The sequence below is a fragment of the Pelophylax lessonae genome, assembly GCF_965119305.1.
Source record: "Pelophylax lessonae genome assembly, chromosome: 1".
Classification (NCBI taxonomy): Eukaryota; Metazoa; Chordata; class Amphibia; order Anura; family Ranidae; genus Pelophylax; species Pelophylax lessonae.
In genome coordinates this window covers 236,014,262-236,032,519 of record NC_138768.1, presented here as the reverse complement: position 1 = coordinate 236,032,519, position 18,258 = coordinate 236,014,262, and the positions used below count along the sequence as shown (strand labels likewise).

The 18,258-nt window shown below is 39.4% G+C and overlaps 1 protein-coding gene across 1 annotated transcript in view; it reads right to left on the bottom strand.

Moving 5' to 3' along the window:
• The window catches only part of DNAH10 (dynein axonemal heavy chain 10), a gene marked incomplete at its 5' end in the record, with an annotated part of 236,277 nt that overhangs the window by 14,111 nt on the left and 203,908 nt on the right, over positions 1–18,258 (bottom strand). The window contains 10 exons of the mRNA XM_082256636.1: positions 1,211–1,420; positions 3,370–3,570; positions 7,485–7,668; positions 11,729–11,883; positions 12,190–12,344; positions 12,609–12,713; positions 13,593–13,866; positions 14,726–14,955; positions 15,684–15,963; positions 17,836–17,983. Of these exons, the coding sequence (XP_082112762.1) occupies positions 1,211–1,420; positions 3,370–3,570; positions 7,485–7,668; positions 11,729–11,883; positions 12,190–12,344; positions 12,609–12,713; positions 13,593–13,866; positions 14,726–14,955; positions 15,684–15,963; positions 17,836–17,983 (1,942 nt within the window). The remainder of the gene's footprint in view (positions 1–1,210; positions 1,421–3,369; positions 3,571–7,484; positions 7,669–11,728; positions 11,884–12,189; positions 12,345–12,608; positions 12,714–13,592; positions 13,867–14,725; positions 14,956–15,683; positions 15,964–17,835; positions 17,984–18,258) is intronic.

Sequence of the window (18,258 nt, the reverse complement as noted above, 5' to 3'; positions counted from 1 at the left end):
TAATAAGGTACATCCAAATAAATGACAGGAAACCAGAGGTCCCGCCATGGCGACCCAGATTCTATTTTTTTCCCCCTGAGTAGGTGTAACACAAAATAAAATTATATAGGACAATATTTGCAGAGTTGCAAATGAGCAGACAATGGGAAAAAAATGTAATCACAAATACATTCTTTATTTTTAGCAGCAGAGAGTAAATCACAGTTGTAATATATGAAAAAAAAATTGCAAGAAAATGAACAGACAAGACAGAAAATGCATAAAAAAAAGCAGCATATAAATGGCAAAACATTTTACAGTGACCTTGAGAACTGTTTCATGTTGTACCATATTCAATCGGAAAACCTTTTTTCTATTTTTATTAGATAACTGGTGGTAATGGGGTGAGCAGGAGGGTAGAGTGCAGGGTAGTAGGAAAGGTTAGGGTAGGTGTGAGGTCAGGTAGAAAGCCTAAATCTAGGACAAATTCTGGTATAGACATGGGGGGGGAGGGGGGTCCTGTGAGAAGGAGGAAGTAGACCAGACAGCATGGGACAAACAACCTCCAGAGAGTTAGAGAAGAAGTGGGTGGGTGGGAAAGGGATAGAGATCAGAGAAGAAGGGGAAGTATACAAGAAAAAAGGGGGACATGCACATAGGCAAGGGAAATACTGTTGGGTGTGAGAGAGGAAACAAAGGCCTGAATCTGTCAGCATTCAACCAGAGTGTAAAGATATATATCAGGATAAAAGGTTCTTGTATTCCTTGGTCAAAGTATAATCAAGCCAGTAAACCCAAGTGGTGTGGAATTTAGCTTTAAAGCCTTTGAGTATGCTAGTGATATCTTCCGCTAATTTAATGCCATTAATTCTACTGAACCAATGTTGCAATGGGACAAAGGGGGGAAGGGGTGTTATCCAAAGGAATGGAATACAGGAGCAAGCCCTGTGTACCAAATGAACATTGACCACCTTTTTTGTAGTATCATATTTAAACATTTCACCACCTAGATTTATTTTTCTATGAGGTGTATGACAGGGTATCACCAGAAAGTAGAATACTATACCTTAAGCCTGGAGTTATAAAATAAACCACATGAAATTAGTATTCTTACTGGACCCCAATAAAGCAGGAAATGTTTGTTTTGTCACAAAGAACAATACATGAAGCTAGCTTCCCTCACTTTACCTTACAGTTTGATGGTGATAACTACCCAGATACAGATCCATACCTGGAAATCTGATTCATTAAAATCATAAGGCACATTCCATCCAATCTTCCCAAACTTCCTTCTCTCCTGCACCACAGCATGGAAGAATGCCAGGACATAGACCAGGGATTTAAATGCGGGATGCTGACAGGCGTCAAGAGCTTCATGGCTGATTTTAAAATATGTTGCCCTCATGTTCAGCTTCAGCCCATTGGGAGGTTCTGTAACCACCTGTAAAGTACAGAAAGCATCTATTTATCTACAAGTATAATAAAAAGCATGCACGTTAAAACTGAACTCCAGAGAAACAGGTAAATTCACAGCGCAAAGTGATTGTCAACAATCAACTTGTAAAAAAACCTGTGACAGACTCAACCAGGACAGGCAGTTTTGGAGAGGGCTAGGGTCAAGCCTCCTACCTACTGAGTATGGCCCATGGAGAAAGCAGAGCATTCTATAATGATGGACACTCACTTAATCAACGGTGTGAGTGTGGTTTGGATTACTTCTCTGAATAATGAAAAAAAGCTTACACAGAAAGGTTGGGTAGGGGGTACCTGTACAAATAAAATAGGGAGGCGCAATCCCAAGAGGTCAGTATAGGAAAAAACAAAAGAGGGATGTGGGTTTCCCACAAGGGGAGATACAGGGGTATGGGGGATTGCTTTACATGTCACGGCCTAGAATAAACCAGATATGTTTAAAAACAACATTTATTAATTCATAGAAAAAGATATTTTAAAAACGTGTACAGTGCGGTCAGTTTTGCCATACAGTCAACTGAACCCAGAGTGATAGTGGGATCCACGCATTTTGCCCAAATTGGGTTTCTTCAGGATCTGCTTGAGGTTCTCATAGTATATAACCCAGAGATGCGGATATAGCTAAAAATGGATACAAAGGCTGGTTTGTCATAAAAAAGAAGTAATATCAAGAGAGTGTTATTTTGATGATAAGTAAGACTGGCTATAAAAGGGGCCCACATCAAGGGCCAGTAGACCAGAGCAGAGTAATGGAACAGAAAACGTGGTCAAAATCTTAAGTGCAGTACCATAGGTCAGTCAATGTGGGTCCAAAACTGTATTAAATATGTTGTATGGCCACAACAAAGGCACAGAAATCTGCATGGACAGCCCAGACCGCCGCAATAGCGAAGCCATATCTTTTTCTTTGGATTAGTAAATGTTGTTTTTTAAACATATTATCATCTGGTTTAATATAGGCTGTGGCACATAAAACAGTCCTCCATGCTCCTGTGTCCCCCTTGTGGGAAACCCAGGGACAATAAAGCTTCCCTTCTGGAGTGGATGGAAAGGTGTAATAATAATAATCCTGTAGAGGATAATAGTCAGAAGAAATATGGTGCCCCTCCTGCAGACTGGGTTGGAGAGGCTCCTTCACTTGGGACAAAAATATTTATCAACAATATCCCTTAAGAAATCTATGAAGATAAACTAATTCCACCTTTTCAGACTGCATTGCCAAAAATGTCTGATTTAGCTCAGCCACTCTTGTGATCTATAAGATAGACAGCACAGCCAAATCATGGACCTGCCTGCACACTACACTGGCAACTACAATACAGTCTGGCAATGGACCTGCTCCAGCCTGAGACTGTAAGAGAAGCAGCATATTGATGAGATCACCGTGTGCTCTCCTGTCATCATATTCACAGTTATAGCTGGCACCATTGTGCAAAGCAAAAACTGAACTGTCCTATTCGGTTTCATTAACCATATGTTGTTAGTGTAAAATGCAGTGAAGTAGCCTTATTCACATGACTGAATGTTAGAAGTGATATTAAATTCCAATAAACTACGTACATCAGTCCCAGTTTACTTTAGGCCACTTTACCTAATTTAATGTTTACTAAATTAGGCCCATACAGCATTTAATTTAGTCCACATACACAAACTCTTTGTTCTTCTTATAAGGCTGAAATTGGCAGGGCTGCCTCATCTACGCTGGATCATTAGAAGAAATTATGATCTTTACAGTGAGCAGTCTCTCCATACTAACGCCCCCTATAAATCTGCTGATAAGCATTAAAGATGCAGTATTTTAGTCTATAAAACTATATATTTTAAATACTTTAGTCATAAGGTTTTTAGTGTGCATTCTGACTGCTGGTTAATCATTACTAGTGTACTCATCTTCTGCTTTGCATTGATTATATTTACCTTGAGAGATTTTTGCAGTATTCCAATTGGAAAGTCTTTGGTGGGATCAGTGGTGAGCCATAGGCGGAAATCTGGATGAGGTTTCCTTATCAACTCCAAGGCTTTCTCCAAATCCTTCAGCCATTTCACCAAGAGGTGGCAATTCTGTAGCATTAGCCATTGCCCACGAGATACTGCTATATCCAGAAGCTGCAGAGCAACCTGTAACACATCAAAATTCGAGTGCAATTTAAATCAAAGGGCTAGATAATGTATCCAAGTATACAGCCGGTTCCCAAACACACTGCAAAAACCCCTGACTTCAAGGACTTAAAAAAAATACTCAACATAATTTATTCAAAAATAATTGTGAAAACAAATAATTAAAAATTGTGCAGGAACATATGAAAAGGGTACATCAAGAATAAAAAATAAAAAAATATTACAAACTACACTTTGGGACTACTATGATAAATGAACCAAGGGAAAGGAAAGGAGCAAAGCTGGAGAAAGATGTATAAATAAACATAAACGTTTTTTATGAATGCATATTAAGGCTTCATATGGCTAGTGACACCCATTCTGGGTGCAGCTTGTGTTTGTTATTGTGCCTGCATCCGCCCCTGGATGCGCACAGGCAGCCTACCATAGGCGTGCGCAGCCAATTGCATTAGGGTGTGCACCCCAAAGCTCAAACACATATGCGTCTGTGTGCATGTGTATATATACTGACAGTGTCAGTAGAGCAGTGGACGGTGTCAGTAGAGCAGTGGACGGTGTCAGTAGAGCAGTGGACGGTGTCAGTAGAGCAGTGGACGGTGTCAGTAGAGCAGTGGACGGTGTCAGTATAGCAGTGGACGGTATCAGTAGAGCAGTGGACGGTATCAATAGAGCAGTGGACGGTATCCGTAGAGCAGTGGACGGTATCCGTAGAGCAGTGGACGGTATCCGTAGAGCAGTGGACGGTATCAGTAGAGCAGTGGACGGTATCAGTAGAGCAGTGGACGGTATCCGTAGAGCAGTGGACGGTATCAGTAGAGCAGTGGACGGTATCAGTAGAGCAGTGGACGGTATCCGTAGAGCAGTGGACGGTATCAGTAGAGCAGTGGACGGTATCAGTAGAGCAGTGGACGGTATCCGTAGAGCAGTGGATGGTATCAGTAGAGCAGTGGACGGTATCCGTAGAGCAGTGGACGGTATCCGTAGAGCAGTGGACGGTATCAGTAGAAGGTATCCGTAGAGCAGTGGACGGTATCAGTAGAGCAGTGGACGGTATCAGTAGAGCAGTGGACGTTATCAGTAGAGTAGTGGACGGTGTCCGTAGAGCAGTGGACAATGTCAGTAGAGCAGTGGACAGTATCAGTATAGCAGTGGACGGTGTCAGTAGAGCAGTGGACGGTATCAGTAGAGCAGTGGACGGTGTCAGTAGAGCAGTGGACGGTGTCAGTAGAGCAGTGGATGGTGTCAGTAGAGCAGTGGACGGTATTAGTAGAACAGTGGATGGTGTCAGTAGAGCAGTGGATGGTGTCAGTAGAGCAGTGGACGGTGTCAGTAGAGCAGTGGATGGTGTCAGTAAAGCAGTGGATGGAGTCAGTAGAGCAGTGGACGGTGTCAGTAGAGCAGTGGACGGTGTCAGAAGAGCAGTGGATGGTGTCAGAAGAGCAGTGGACGGTATCAGTAGAGCAGTGGACGGTGTCAGTAGAGCAGTGGACGGGGTCAGTAGAGCAGTGGACGGTTTCAGTAGAGCAGTGGACGGTGTCAGTAGAGCAGTGGACAGTGTCAGTAGAGCAGTGGACGGTGTCAGTAGAGCAGTGGACGGTGTCAGTAGAGCAGTGGATGGTGTCATAAGGGTAGAGATTAGTGTCAGAAGGGCTGTGGATGGTGTCATAAGGGTAGAGATTAGTGTCAGTAGGGCAGTGGATGGTGTCAGTAGTTTTTATTTTTATTATTTGTTACAATTTTATTTTTATTTATTTTTTTAGGAGAAAAAAAAGGAGATTTTTTTCATTTGGTGAAATATCAGGGGTCTAAACAGGGGGAATATGTGCCACACGGGGTGATTAGGTTGTACATAGGCACACCTGACACAAGCTGTGCGCATGCCTATGCAGCCTACATATTTAGATGCAGACACAGCTGCTGCATGGGCACTGTCAGACATAGCCGCATGTCAACATTTAATATATGTGCAGGAGTGGGTGAACCTGTTGGTTTGCTCTGCATGGCTGGAAGCACATACTTTTCATATGAGGAGCAAATAACTGTTCGAACACAATTGAAAAACCTGAGTACAGCCTAGTGGTATTATGCCTAAAGTTCTGCCCTACAGTTAAGGGAATACACAGAATTCCTTACAGTAAGGCCCCTTTTACATTCTCTATGGAGATGGTTCACATTTCCACTCCAAGTCGCCAGAAGACAAACGCCTGAAGCTCAAAAAAGTTCTGAAGTTTTTTTTGTAGCTCAAATCAGGCAGATTCCCATAGAAATAAATGGAAATGCATCATTTGAGCGTATTTGTGCACATTTGTGCCTTTTTTCGCACGTTTTTCTTCTCAACTGAAAAAATGTAAAAAAATAAAGTAGTAATAGTATATGAATAAATAAATGTAAAATAAATACAGAAATAACAAAAATCATCATAAATAATAAATAAATAAAATGAATAATAGGTAATAATACATTAATAATAAATAACCCCTAACCTTAAAAAAAATATTATTGATATTATTATTATTATTATTATTATTAATAATAATAAAAAATAATGATATATAAACACCCAAACCCACAAAAAATGAATAAATTGCTATTACTATAATATTAATTCATTTGTTTATTTATACATTTTGTGTTAGGGTGTTTAGCTATTTATTATTATTATTTTTTTTAAGAGGGTTAGAGGTTTAAGTTAGGGGTTAATTATTATTTTTTAATTTAATATTACTTGGTACTCATTTATTGAATGTATTTATTATTAATTATTTATGATTATTTTTATTTATTTGTGTATTTATTTTACATTTATTTATTTTTATTATTATTATTAATCATTTTAGTAGTAGTAGTAACACCCTAACTGAAAAATAAATAATATATAACCCTAACCCCTAATCCTACCCTTAACCTAACCTTAACTCTAACCCCTTACCCAAACTGAAAAAAAGAAAATTAATAATAATAATAAAAAAGAAATAAAAGCTAATGGAAAAGCTAAAAAAGCTAAAATGCCTAGCAACAAATGATGCAACAGATGATAGTTTTCTCTATTGGCTAATAAAAAAAACGCCAAAGCTCAAAAATGCTGTATAGAAACACGCCAATATCGTGCATAAAAACGTGCGAAAAAACGCTCAAAGACGTTATGCTCAGCTGTGAATGCAGCCTAAAGTAGAAGCTCAATATTAGTCAATGAGAAGGTGGATGTAAAAAACGGACATCCATCCATTTACATTCAAATACATCCGAGTTCATTCACAGAGAAGCAGATATTGAAGTCACCTACAATTATCTCCTCTGTGCTTGGAAAAAAGCTTCAATGTATAATAAACGAAGGTCACTGAAGCTAAATTTTACTTATATGCCAGGCTCACCAACTGCCATATACCTAACATGATGGCAGATACTAATTCAAAGCACTGCAGAACAGCAAAACTGTCAACAGAATGTAATTGATTTTCCAGATGAAAGCAAAACCCGTAACATTCCACAAGATATTTTACACATCGTAAAACAGAATTTTCATGACCTTTAGCATACAAAAACACCATTCTGCCACTTATTAGCCATTTGTTGGTGCAGTTGTTATCTAAGTTTGGATGATTTTGTTTAATTTGTGTAGTGTTTGTTCTTTTGGATAGGAGGTGGGCCTTTACCTTCATGCCAACAAACAACAGTTTTGTTGTTTTCTACAATTCAAAGCTTTCCTGGCAATAAGGTAAGAAGTGCAGTCTTGGATGCCGCTAATATTGTAGTATCGGTCAGTGAGTGTACAGAATCATGTTCAATAACATTGCAGCATGTGACAGTATAGATCAGTAAGTTGAAGATCAATGATGTACATTACCATGACATGACACAAGCAGGGAATTTAAAGTACAACAAATAGAAAACTGTAAGCAACGTCAAACACATACTTTCTCCTGCCCCTGTCCCATGGCAAGGAACTTAAGTCGGTTTCCACCAAATCCAGATCTCTCTGCCAACTTCATGAGGTCACTGGCAGGGTCAGACCCTGGACTTAAGATAAAGACGATTGGTGAAGATGGAACACTTTGTTCAAATATGGCTTCGAAGCTTATGACTGGTGGCTGAACATACCTGGTGAAAGTAACAATAAAGAGTGTTGGCTGTCAATTTCAACAAACAATAAAAGAACTTTAAGCAGCTCTGTTGCACAATTTTAAATGAAACCTATAACACCCACACTATGTAAAACCACTTCTATCAGCTGTTGTATACAATTATACATTTTGTTGTATGTATACAATGACAATAAATTATATTATATTATTTTAACAACACAATACGTTTTCCAATAATTAATTAATCCAATACACAGCGCTTCTATCACAAATCATTTTTAAAGTGCAATTGTAATCAAAGTGTGTTATGAATTACAGTGCAAATGTCCTTTTTTACAAGTGCATAATTAAAGTGAACATTCAAAGTCCTTTGTATCAAAGTGCTTGTGCAAGATAATGTTCATCATAATTCACAGAATCGGTCTTTAGAGCTGGTTCCAGGTGCATAACTACAGGGGTTGCAGGGGTTGCAATTGCAACCGGGCCCCATGCTCCAGGGGGCCTGTGCGACTCCCCTGTACACCTGGAAAGGAGGGGTGGTGGAGGCAGCATGTAGAGAAATCACTGTCCTCCTTTTTCCTCCTGTAGCTGCAGGAGGAAAATGGAGGAGATTGGTTCCTCTGTATGCTGCCCCGTCACTCCTCCTATTCAGTTCATTTGTGTTCTGCTGTCTCTGGGCAACTGTGCGCTCCCCTGGTCCCCCCCCCCCCCCACTGTGCTCCCTCCCCTCTCCTGCCGGCTGCTGCAGGGGATGTGTCACAATAGAGAACTGGGAAGGGGTCGGTAAATATTTAATTTACTAGCTCCTTCCTTTTCTGAATGGACAGAGTCATAGTCAGTGACACTGTAAAAATAAAATGATAAAATATAATACAATTAAAATACCAAAAAATAAAAACTACTGACATCAGTGGGTGAACTTCCAGGATCGCAAAGGTCACACTTGCAACCGGGCCCTGCCATTCCACCACTGTTGGGAGGCCCCAAGATGGCAAGAAGGGAGCCCACTGCAGAACTTGTAAAAGGGTCCCGCTGCAGGACCGTAATAAAGGGCCCCAGGATCAGTAGAAGGAGCCCCAGGCTTGAAGGGAAAGGCCCCGGTCAGGAGTCCAGGAGGCCCTTCATGGTTTCTTGCACCGGGGCCCAGAAGGTTCTAGTTATGCCTCTGGCTGGTTCACACATATGCGATGACAACGCACTGCTCTGCAAATCACATGCAATGTCTGTGCGATGCGAATTCAGCCATACACCAAAACTCACACAGGACCCTTTTTTGGGTCCGCACCAGAATCATATCGCATGGGTGTTCACATCTATGCGATCCAATTCATGTCTGAACTGACAGTTTGCACTGCGATATGTGAACTGATCTGGGGGTGTCGTTAACTTAGTATTGACACCCCCAGCAATTCACATATGGCAGTGTGAACTGCCTGCGAGTTGAGTGCGATGTGGGAACCCACAGTGGATTTGCAGGGATCCCGCATCGCATATGTGTGAACCGGGACTCAGTAAATCACTCCACCACCGTGCCTCCAACTTCATTCAGGAGAACTTGCCAGAAAGCCATAACTTCATAATTAAGAGTATGTCAAAATGCACTTCATCCCTTCAGGGATCAACCATCCAGAGGTTTTTCCAATCCTTCCTTTCAATGTCTCCAGGAATGTATAAACCAGGAGGAAATCAGAAGAAACAAGAAAGCTCCAGTAGTAAAGAACTCTTTATTAAAATACCTTTTACACCACAAAACCATCAATTTATGCGCTAACATTAAAAGTTGCATTCCGCCCTGGACTCGGGTGCTCATGATTATACATGTAGCAGTCCCAGCCCCACTGTTTCCAGTGAAAGCTCGGCCGCTGTTCCGTACAATCTGAATGTATCTCACCACTTCCGGGTTCCGGTGGAATGATGTCACAATTAGAGTGCATAATGAAAAAATGTTTTGACTTTAGACAACTGGGATATTTATACCGTGCAGGTAATGTATGCAGTCCTGACTAATGGAAAGACATATAGGAAGTTTAGACTGATGTGCATTAAAAAGCAGAGACTAGCAAGTCCTCTCCTGTGTTGAAACAGATTACTCTAAATTCCCTAATAAAACTTGTATCTCCACAATATAACCTTTTATAGCTGCAGCAGCTATCTTAAAGCGTTTGTTACCCCAACATTTTATACTCCTGATATGTGCCTGCTGTACCATGTACTTGTATGAGAAAGTCTCCCGTTTACCTTACTTGCATTCGTTTGTGTAAAATCCCTGGTGTTCCTGTCAGTCCCTCTGCTATTAAAAATTGACCACATTAAGCAGGAGAGCACACTCTGGTCAGTTCAATCTCTAGCTGTGCTGGAAACTCAGCCTGCTCTCCTTTAGTGATCAGACTTGTCCTGACACGCCGAACCTGCACAGCCTTTCACTATGAAGCTCAGTGTGCTGCTGTTTCTCCTCCCCCAGCTCTTATTTAGCTGAGAACAGAGGGAATGTGATCACTTATAAGAAAAGGTAAAAAAAGGGATTAAAAAAAAAATTTATATCCATACACAAATGGTGTTGCCTTCCGTTTCTATTTTAAAGAGGTTGTAAACTCAAAAAAAAAAAATAAAAAAAAAAACCCTGTAAGACAAAGGCATAATGAGCATAGCATCACATACTAGCTCATTATGAAATACTTACCTTAGAACGAAGCCCCCGCAGTGCCGACTGCTCAGAAGTAACACATCTGACATTTTTGGCCATCCTACTTCCTGGTAGGCACTACATTGCCTGGTGCCCTTTAATGCTCTTAAGATGGCACTGATTCCAACATGACAATGACCCTAAACATACCTCCAAGACGACCACTGCCTTGCTAAAGAAGCTGAGGGTAAAGGTGATGGACTGGCCAAGCATGTCTCCAGACCTAAACCCTATTGAGCATCTGTGGGGCATCCTCAAATGGAAGGTGGAGAAAGTCTCTAACATCCACCAGCTTCGTGATGTCGTCATGGAGGAGTGGAGGAGGACTCCAGTGGCAACTTGTGAAGCTCTGGTGAACTCCGTGCGCAAGAGGGTTAAGGCAGTGCTGGAAAAAAATGGAGGCCACACAAAATATTGACACTTTGGGTCCAATTTAGAAATTTTTACTCAGGGGTGTACTCACTTTTGTTGCCAGTGGTTTAGACATTAATGGCTGTGTGTTGAGTTATTTTGAGTGAACAGCAAATTTACACTGTTATACAAGCTGTACACTCACTATTTTACATTGTAGCAAAGTGACATTTCTTCAGTGTTGTCACATGAAAAGATATAATAAAATATTTACAAAAATGGGGGTGTATTTACTTTTGTGAGATACTGTATATATACTGTGTATATATATATATATATATATATATATATATATATATATATGATATTTAATTTTAATATACACTATATTGTCAAAAGTAATGGGACGCCTGCCTTTACACGCACATGAACTTTAGTGGCATCCCAGTCTTTGTAGGGTTCAATATTGAGCTGTTGGCCCACCCTTTGCAGCTATAACAGCTTCAAGTCTTCTGGGAAGGCTGTCCACAAGGTTTAGAAGTGTGTCTATGGGAATGTTTGACCATTCTTCCAGAAGGGCATATGTGAGGTCAGACACTGATGTTGAAGGCCTGGCTCGCAGTCTCTGCTCTAATTCATCCCAAAGGTGTTCTATCAGGTTGAGTTCAAGACTCTGTGCAGGCTAGTTAAGTTGCTCCATCCCAAACTCGCTCATCCATGTCTTTATGGACCTTGCTTTGTGCACTGGTCCAAATCATTTGGTGGAAGGGGAGGTTATGATGTGGGGGAGAGGTGGGCCTGATCGCAATATCAACCATTGCCACCAGTGTTGCTACATCAATGGCTCTGTCCAAATAAACCCCATTCTGTACCTGTTTGGAAACCCGCCCAACCAACAAAAAAAAAAAAAAAAAGAGCTATCACTTTTATGTATTTCACTTGCTCACAACTAAAAATAACCAGTGTTCCAATCTGTCATGTCAGTTAAGTTAACTGCAATATATACAATACCATCTTCAGCCCAAGGTTTGTATATACTTACTTCTCCCCCATGGTGACTGTAACGTAGTCTGTAACAGCTCTATATACACGGTCTACTCTGAAGCAGCGCAGGAGTAAGAGTTTCTGGAAGCTGGAGAGCTTGTCCTTGTAGCCAAGAGGGAAAGGATACTGTTCCAGAGTGTCCAGGTCATACCACTATAAAATGATACATGAATATTTTCAGGGAAACTATTTTAAATGCTTTTTTTTAGTGCAGTTTAGACTAGACTAGCACATATCATAAACGCCAAATATATGTGTGCATTTTAAAAAGAGATAGATTAGATAGATAGATAGATAGATAGATAGATAGATAGATAGATAGATAGATAGATAGATAGATAGATAGATAGATAGATAGATAGATAGATAGATAGATAGATAGATAGATAGATAGATAGATAGTCTGTATTGCTATTGGTGGTGATGTTAATCATTCACAGTCATAGATAAGTAACTTACAGCCTTCCACTCTGACTCATGCCTCTCCACGTCATCAGGAAGTGACCCAAACAGTGATGGGAACAGCTCAGACAGTCGTATGATGTCCTCCCAACCTTGGTCTGAGAGCCAGGAACATGGTTTCTTCCTCCTACTTTTCTCAAGGGATAGATTTCCTTAAAAATTTAGGAGACTGTATCAGTATACACTGAGCTCATCAAAAACTCTGGGCATCTGACCAAATTCACATTATAAAAAAAAGGAAGTATCCAAAATAAATGTCAGTGATCTAGCCAAACACAACCTATTCTGTCACTGGCCCTGCTTCTGCTCATTTGTTACATTATAAAATCTTTCTGGTAAGAGATACTTCTCTCGTTTTATGTTTCATGTGCCGACAGTTCTGCTTGCTCATAGTCATCATTCTCAGGTTTTATTACCTTTTAAGAAAAAATCCAGTTCTTCCTGTGGCACCTTGCCATCTGGTTGTTCTATCTTTATAGTCATATTGAAGGAAAATAGCAGCTTATGTCTTTCAAATAAGCCTGAAATTGAATGAAAACACCAATGATATAATGATATAGATGACATGGTCAATATTTAAAATTGATGTTTGGCAGCATCAATTTATTCCTAAAATAGAACTTCTCCAATTTGGTTTTGGTTTTGCTAGAGAGAGGATTTGATCATCTATCAGGTGTTTAGTTGTCTGTAGGGCCAGATTTGCCATTAGGCATATTAGGCACACACCTATAGGTGGCTGAGGGAAAGATGTGACTTTTTCCTGTATAGTGATTGGCCACACATTTTGTTCTCCAGTATCAATACAAATGGGTTTCTGATATAAGGGTGTTTATACAGGATCACAATATTCTAAACCAGATTAGGACCAGGAAAACAAAAAAATGTTTAGTGTAACAGAAGGGATTCTAGCAGAGGGGTGATGGGAGTGAAATGTTCTGAGTGTCATATGGACCAGAGGAAAATGAAAAGTTCCTCAACACAGACAACAATATAAGCCCTTGCCTTCCCCAGTCTATTAAAAAAAAAAAAAATTAGCTGGAAATACATGTAACATATTAGGTTCCAGTACAACAATATTATTTAACATATTGCATCACAATAAGAACACTGTACAGCTTATTCCATATGGAAATGTAACAGCCATGGTAAGTTAGATTAGACACAATACAGCTCATTGCATAATTATAAGTAGAGATAATACATAAAATGTTCTGAGGTTCTCATTGGATGTGCAAAGTGAAGGACAGTTTTATACATCAACTCAAGTATCAAATATAGATATGTATCTTAGTAAGTAAAGAATTAACACATCACTTCATCTGCAATCAAGCCTGAATAAGAAGATATGCTAATTGTCTTGATGACAAACAGTGCATATAAGCATTAGAAAAAATGCCAACCTGTACATCCATAGTTGTAGACATTGAATGTTAAGGTGTCCATTATGTTTTTCAACCTTTTAGCCAAAATACCATCCGGCAAAGACTTCCGCAGTGATAAATCAAAGACTGCCAAGAATGAAGACAGAGAATATTGATACATTGAGTTGACCATTGCCATTTCAGACAGGACAAAGAAAAGGATGGCTCCACGCTTGGCAGCTGGTCTGTACCCATCTCGTAATTTATCAATGTCCACTGCAGTCCGCTCTGCCAGTTTAAGTTTTTCTGAAACCTAAAATGACAAAACTCATTGTTCATTTTTGGTCATTGCCAATTCTAATAGAAAAATAGAACATCAATGGCAATAAAAGTTACCCGAGAAGAATATTAGAAGAACATCAATCCATTAACTGAGTAATACTTATCTAATAAATAGTTATATAGGTTTTTATACTGTTTATTTGAATCATTTATCAAGGTACAGAGGAAATTGTAAATATCTCAAGTTAGAGCTGAGATTTGGGCATGCAATATACTGTAAGTAGTTACCAGTGTATGATGACAGCTAATTGCTGGGGGACCAAGATAAATAATAAGGCATCATGGGGGCGATACCCAAGTTACAGACAACTGCATACACAGAGTACATAGAGTGCATAAAATAGCAATGCCCAATGATCATAGCAAGATAAGGAGTAAATTTGGCACCAATGCTGGAAAGCTGACCTACATTCAAAGCCATGTGAGCTACACAGAAAATCAAAAAATAAGATAAACTATTGCGAGTCAGTATAGATAACTGAGATATATACTGTATGTGGCCATAAATACAGAAAAGCAAGTTCCAAAAGCTACACTGATGAATCTTGTTTGGGGCTAAAATACACCTGTTCTATTTCTGGTGTTACTTAAAACAAAATATTCCATCTTTGTTTTATATTTTGTGCAATTGTCCATGTAGGTTGTCACCTGATTAGGAAGAAGCAACTTTCTTTTGTTTCAAGATCCACCATACGGTGGCAGCATTGATACTATCACCATCTTCCCATTCTTTGAACTAACAGCATTTCATTTATTACTGGCCAGGCCAATTAACTGAATGCAATAGTTCAAGCAGGAACTATGAGTTGTCTTCACTTTCAGCACCTTACCTCGGTTGCTTTTGATTTTGTTTCTTCCAGAGTATGAACCAGTTCTACATTATCCAACATGTTACCAGACGACGTGGCAAGCTCTCTTAGCAATGAATCCTCCAAGTCCTTTAACAGCTTTTTATTTTCACTGGTCTCTAGTATAAGGTGTTCTCTTTGCTCCTCTAATTCTCTTCTTTCAAAGCCAACAATGACACTAAGTAACTGATCTTCCAAGCCTTTCAGTGTAACTGAGGATGACATAGAAAGGAGAAGTATAGGAAGGATTACAACTCTACAGCCTTTTCTATATTAAAGTTTAATTTGCCACAATTTATAGACTACAATCTTTAATTATACACCATGTAATTAACACCTCAACAAAATATAATCTTTATGGTCATGTTGGGCTCAAGTTACAGCTCCACTAAGTAAATGGTAGTCTGCAAAGGCACAAAAACACATATGATGTCTCAACTTGCCATGCAAAAAAGCTCTATCACATACTATTCAATGGCCCCATGGACATGTTATTACAAACACTCAACTGAAAACTAGACTGCTTGTCGATCTGACCACAAGTGCTTGGCCATATAATTCAAAATTTGTCCTTTTTGCTAGTGACAATGGCTTTCTAAGGTACATTTAGTTCCTTTAATGCAATGTGTTCAATTTGCTTTTAGCAGCGTGAATGTTAAAAATACAATGCAGTTACGCTCGGTATTACCTTATATTCGCTATAACTCCAACACACACACACACACACACACAAACACATACTATATATATAGTTGAACACTATATTGTCCTCTTCTGGTGGCATATACAACAGTTTGATCTACCAACACTCAGACACTCAGTCACTTTATATTGATTCCTTTTTTGGATCTGCAAAATTGCTTAGGAGATTCTCCAGCATAAGTTATGTATTACTATAATACATATTTGATTTTTTGCATAAAATTATATTTATACTCACCAGTGTAATTGATCACCATGGCTTTACCAAACACTGATGGGGAGTACTTGGGGTTTGCCAACTTTGTGTTTAGATACAATTTGAAGTTTGGGTCATAATCCACCTCTTTATCTCCTAAAATGATGAACTGGCGACCTTGAGCACCTTTGATGTTTTTCTCGAGAACATTGTCAATAACTGGATCAATATACTCATCCACATCTTGAAACAGGAATGGGAAGCCATATTTAATGGCCATTTCTAATTGTTTCAAGAAATCTGGATCATTAAATGAAGAAATCTAAAACAAAAAGATGTAACATTGTTTGACAGTGTTATCATATATCCACGGACATGTGCTTAACCTTTTCAATACATGTTTGTCATTTGTCAAGGGCATGTTTGATCAGTAACAGAACTACAATTATTAGATGTATGTGATGTCAGTAAGAGCAGCTTGGAAAACTGTAATAATTTAAAGGTTAGACCAAATATGATAACATGAAAGAGAGTGAAATAACATTTTACCTAAGTATTATAAGAGAGTACTGCATGTTTAACTATGGTAAATAATAATCCTTGGTTCAAATGGCATAACAAAGTTAACTTTATAAAGCTAAAACCCACTGAACGCCATTGGTAAACAAATTGGTGGGTTTGAACCAATTTGCTAAAAGTTCATGGTAGAGAAATATTTCCTTGGAACAGATGTCCCTGAGCTATAGGCTACAAATTATCAGCTGTTCAGGACCTAGGCTAAAAGAAAACTGCGCATTTGTGCAAAAAAAAAAAAAATCTATATTGAAATAGCTCAGCAGACTTATCAACTTTGTAATAATAATGGTATACTTTTTTAATACAAAATGGAGTAACTACAGATAACTTCTCTCAGCCATCAATCCTTCCACTGTGAACTGGGGTGAAGCTCCACCCCATCAGTCCTCAGCGAAGATCGTGACAATGCGGAGGACCAGAAAGAAGCAACAACTCTTCAGCTTTACAGCCAATCAGGGAGCAGGTCAGTGGAACAAGCAGATGAATGAGGGGCAGGAGCCTTTCAAACTATGAGTTTTTGGGTGGGTTGGCAAGCAGAGTTTTCAGAGTTTTACCCCTGTTCACAGTGCAGGTCTTTGATGGCTGAGAGGATCAATTCATAGGCACCCAAATGTTTTATTGAATTAGTGAGTGGGCATGACAATCAGATGGGAGTGGGAGGTGACATGATTCATACAGGTGATGGAAATTGTGAAGCAAAGCTTACAACTTTCAGCATGCACATTCTTCCAAAGGAGAATGAATGATTCATTTCTAATGAAAAATGCAGCAGCCATTTTCAAAGATTTTACAAATGGCCTTGTGGAAGGTAGCCTAAGGCAAAATCATAGCTTTTTTTTCAGAAAAAGTATTACATTCCTATTCCAAAGTTGATAAGTGTGCTGAACTATTTACATTATTGACTTTTTAGCCAAATATTCTGCGCACTCTAGGGGCAGCCATACACGGAGCAAATTTCTTTCCTACAACCATGGGTTGCAGGAAAGAAAATTACATGATTCATCCATCAACACAGACAGTGCTGACAGGGAAATCCCTCCTGCAGAGCAATTGTCTTCCTACAGCGGGGGGGGGGGGGGTGATGTGTAAGAAGCTGTCACTGCTGGGAGAAGTGATTATCAGTAGCGGCTACAGCAGCCACTTGCGATAATCACAAGCGAATCTGGCATTTATCAACATGGTACATTCCGCCTGCTCATTAATGGTTCGAATCTCGGCCAGTTCCTGCTGAACTGGCTGAGATTAGAACCGTCTATGGCCAGCATTTGGCTGAAATCACACTGCAATTTTATCTCAAAACTAAAAAAAAAAAAAAAAACAGGTTTGGCAGGGGATTTATTTGCATGCAGTTTCCCTTTTCATTTAGCTGCACCAAAATACATTAGTGAAAAGGACCTAAGCAGCTAAAATGACCTTCTAACGCAGATGAAAATGTTGTTTTAAATGGATAGCAGAATTTTTTTTTTATTTTTTTCTGGAAAAGGTTTATTTATTTGTGATGGTAGACCTTTAAGTAGTCTCAAGTGTATGAACACACGCTATCATTTGCACACCTATCACACAAATGGGCTCTCAGACTTTGCTTTTATATTAATAAATAGATCAGCAGTAAACCTACCTTAAGGTTATTCCTCTCCTCTTTCCTTTTAATCCAGTTCAGTGCTTGCTGTTGAGGATCTATGCACAATGGAAAACGACTTGCCCTAGTGGTCAGTATTCCATTCTGTATAGAGAGCTCATCAGGAGGTAATCCTTCTGATCCCCATCTGTAGGAAGGGAAAATATTACAGTTGCTGTTCTTATACATTCCAGCTGCTGCTCCCCTAAAATTCCAGCATAATTCCTAAAATATATTGACCTAATTGTAAGTTCTGTTATATCAAACATAATCCTCCCTGGCTCTTCTCATCACTTAACATAGGAATCTTGCTATACAATGGCATTTGACAATGCCAGGTAGTTATTTTGCATGTTGCAACGGGACTGTTCTCCCCTGTACCCCAGCCCTATAACCAGTAAAGCATGCCTGCACAATGAGCAT